The following is a 3,480-nucleotide window of genomic DNA, read 5'->3' as shown; positions in this document are numbered from 1 at the left end:
GAGCCCCCCACCCACACAGGTGCTCTCAGTGAGCCCCCCACCCACACAGGTACTCTCAGTGAGCCCCCCACCCACACAGGTGCCCTCAGTGAGCCGCCCACCCTGCACAGGTGTGTTTACTGGGCAAGGCCCCCGCCTGCAGCATGCGTGCCAGGCGGACCCTCAGTGTCAGGACGTGGCATGCATGTGCTCCCAGCAGATGAATCTACAAGTAGGCGGGGCACACGGGGCAAGTCTGATTACATCTCCTTTCTTCTGGATGCGGCTCTGAACCTCGGGGACGGGCACGTCGATGTAGATGGCCACGTGTGGAGGGAGGTACTCGCACAGCGTGATCTTCTTCACCTCACTGTAGTGGTCCACACCTGGCAGAGAGGGCCACTTATCACCAGCAGATAAAAGGCCAGCCCAACTGGGCTTCTAACGCCTTCCCATGTCCCGCCTGCCCCACCCCCCTCCCACACCAGGACTGCAGCCTCAGGAAGAAGGAGGGAAGGGTGGGGCTACACTACTGCTGTGCAGAGCTGGAGGAAGGCATCCCAAGGGCCCAGGGATGGGCTCTCCTGTGAAGTCAAACCTAAGTGTCCCCGTGAGGGCCTGGGTGGGAGCAGCCAGTGTGCCCAGGAACACAGGACCCCCTCTGCTCTCACAGGTGGGGGTGCACGAGCAAGCACACTTAACTAGGCAGGGAAGAAGTGGGAAAGCACGAGTGGGCTCCCAGAGTCTTCCCCATGGGAACTTCCTCGGCACTGACGTCTCCTCATCTGAGAGGCGTTTATAAGCCCACAGGGCCCTCCAGGACCCGCCTGCCTGGAATGCTGGGGGGCGACTCACACTGCTTTCGGATGTAGCCCTGCTTATACATCGCTTCCACGAAGACAAAGTCGCTGAAGATGGAGCGCTCCAACACCACACCCTGGCCTGTGAAGGCGGGCAACATGGGAAAAGCAGGGGGTGAACCCGATGCTCTGAGGAGTGACCTCACCTGTTACTAAGGTCAGGGCGCCAGCCAGTCACAGGACCATCAGCACGTCAGACTCAGGAGAGACACACTCAGAAGAGGGCAGGAAGCAGATCCTTTCTGAAAGATCACTGACTTTCTGCTTCAACCAATCACCTGACACAGCAGCTTCCCGCTGGTCTTAAGTGCTTCTTTCAACTGCATATGTCACACCCACTGCTCTCACCTCTCCTGCCCACAACTGCCTGGGTCAGAGCCCAGGGTCACAGGAACCCACTTCCCCACACATCCCACTCACTGCAGACCTTAGCAGCCACCTCTCCTGCCACACCTTCCACGCCACCTCCCAGCACCTCCATGGGGCGAACAGTGTCCCCTCACCCTGGAGGAGGTCACAGCCAAGTGAGTCTCCCTGCTCCCACCTAGCCACACTGTCTAAATGTCCCTTCCTCCCACCACACAGCAGTGACGTTTCCAAGACAGACCAACTGGCTCAACCATGCAGCCTGCCAGTGGCTCCCTACGCCCCTCTGAAGGACCCACAGTCCCAAGGCCCATGAGACCCTTCCATCTCACCTGCCACTTCCTGACTTCCTCTCCTGACAGCCCCGTTTACTCTGCCTAGTCATGAAGGCCTAACCTGCCCAGAGCACACACTGGTGGCCACACTCTAAGGCTTCCCCTCTGCTTGACATCTGTGGGGAGAACATAAGACCCTGGACGACACCGTAGGTGTGCCTGCCTCATGTCCACACCTCACGGCCCACCCCCACGGGCGACCCACTGTTCTCAGTCCCGGAGCGCTGATGCATTTTATCTCCCCACTTGCACCACTGGCACCACAAGTGCCACACCCCCGTGAAACACACTTCACAGTGTGACACAGCAGCACAATTAACACCTGCTCCTTTCATCGAAGCAGCCCTGGGCTGAAGGGCCAGCAGCCACCCCAGAGGAGGACAGTGAGGGAGTATGTTTCCAGCAGATTTACAGCCTCGGAAACCTATGGAGCAGTTCTACTGTGTCCTCCAGACCTGTGAGCCAAAACCAGCGGACAGCAGCATCTTCGGTTTGGGTTGCACCTCAGAAAGTCCCCGCCTTACTGAGAAAGTGACCTGGTGCCACCAGTGTCCTAGAGAAGGTTCTCCTCCGTGGGAACCTAGCAGGGCAGGAGATGGTGCCCGCGGATAGCTACCTGTGCTCAGCAGGTGCTCCAGGGCGTCCGCATACTGCAGGAGGCGGTTCGCATACAGCCAGGCCTGCAGGCGGTAACTGTTGCCAGTGTTGCTCTTCGGATCATCATAAAACTCCTCAAGACTGCAGTCGCCGCTTAACTCTCTGTCCAGCGGCTTCCCATCGCCCACTCTTCTGGCTGCGTAATGAATGCCTGCCTCCGGAAAGTGCCTCATACCTGCAGAGGAACAGCCAGGTGAGCCAGGACTCTGGAGGCCCGTGCCGCTGGCCAGCAGACTAGGAGGGGCCAGCGGTTGGCCTGAGCCCCCACTGAACACAAAGACAAAACACCGATATGAAGTCACCCATGAGGACAGGTCACCTGTCCCAGCAAGCAAGGTGTACAGAGGAGAACATGTGCCAACGCCCCACAGCTCGGGGCGGCCCTCTGGCACAAGATGGTAGAGGAGGACCACAGATGAGCCTGCACTGGGGAAAGGGATCCCCTCTGGCTTCAGTGGCCAGGGGGTGGCCTTGGTCTCTCCTGAGTTTATCCCTCTGTCATTAGCAATGACAGCTGCCCATCTATTGCAGCAGGGGTCTGGGGGCACAGTGGGAACCCACCAGCCTTCTCAGCAGGAGAAAGGGGGTGTCTGCGTCCATCAACACGCCAGCCTCGGAACCCCTGCAGGGCACCTGGAGGACCTCTCACCGTCAGGCAGCTCGGCGGGCTGGGATCCACCTCCGAGGAAAGCTCCCTGTTCACACTTAACAGGGCCACTTCCAAATCAAGGTGAGAACCTTCGTGGTTATGGCTTAACCTCCCAAGCGAGAAAGATTTCAAACCAACAAAACCTTTAAACCTTTGTAAACCGCCTCCCCGCTGAGCCCACTGCACCATGCAGTGGACGCGGGGACAGCACGGCGCACACGCGCGCTCCCACCTACCGAGCTTCTCCGCCAGGTCCTTGGCGAGCTGGCCTTTCCCAGAGCAGAGGTTGCCGTCCACGGTGATGACCTTGCTGCGCTCCGTCAGCCTTTTGCTTACCTTGTCGCCCAGCACGAAGGCCAGCACGCCATACCTGAGCCCGAGCCGGGCGCTCGTGTGCACCGCGCCCTGAAACACACAGCCGCACGTGAGCAGCGACGTCTGCCTCCCCGAAAGGAGCGCCCAACACCAGGGCGGCTAACGGGAAGGTCAGCAGTTCAAACCCCCAAGTCCATGTGCAAGGCGCGCAGCTGGACTCCTCCAGCTCCTCCCCGGGACCACTGAAAACCCCCATGTCAGCCCCTCCCTGTCTGCCAGGCTGAATCCCCACCCCGGGAGCAGGACAAGCGGACCGGAC

The 3,480-nt window shown here is 59.9% G+C and overlaps 1 protein-coding gene across 1 annotated transcript in view; it reads right to left on the bottom strand.

The window, feature by feature from the left end:
• NDUFA10 (NADH dehydrogenase (ubiquinone) 1 alpha subcomplex, 10, 42kDa) overlaps positions 1 to 3,480 on the bottom strand; it is a 19,961-nt gene that overhangs the window by 15,299 nt on the left and 1,182 nt on the right. The window contains exons 2-5 of the mRNA XM_006893505.1: positions 3,083 to 3,288; positions 2,157 to 2,372; positions 835 to 921; positions 227 to 365 (exon numbers count right to left, since the gene is read on the bottom strand). Of these exons, the coding sequence (XP_006893567.1) occupies positions 227 to 365; positions 835 to 921; positions 2,157 to 2,372; positions 3,083 to 3,288 (648 nt within the window). The remainder of the gene's footprint in view (positions 1 to 226; positions 366 to 834; positions 922 to 2,156; positions 2,373 to 3,082; positions 3,289 to 3,480) is intronic.

Source organism: Elephantulus edwardii, unplaced genomic scaffold, assembly GCF_000299155.1.
Source record: "Elephantulus edwardii isolate Elephantulus edwardi_28Jun2011 unplaced genomic scaffold, EleEdw1.0 scaffold00127, whole genome shotgun sequence".
NCBI lineage: Eukaryota > Metazoa > Chordata > Mammalia > Macroscelidea > Macroscelididae > Elephantulus > Elephantulus edwardii.
The sequence above is the reverse complement of the archived record's forward strand: the minus strand, read 5'-3'. Positions and strand labels throughout refer to the sequence as shown.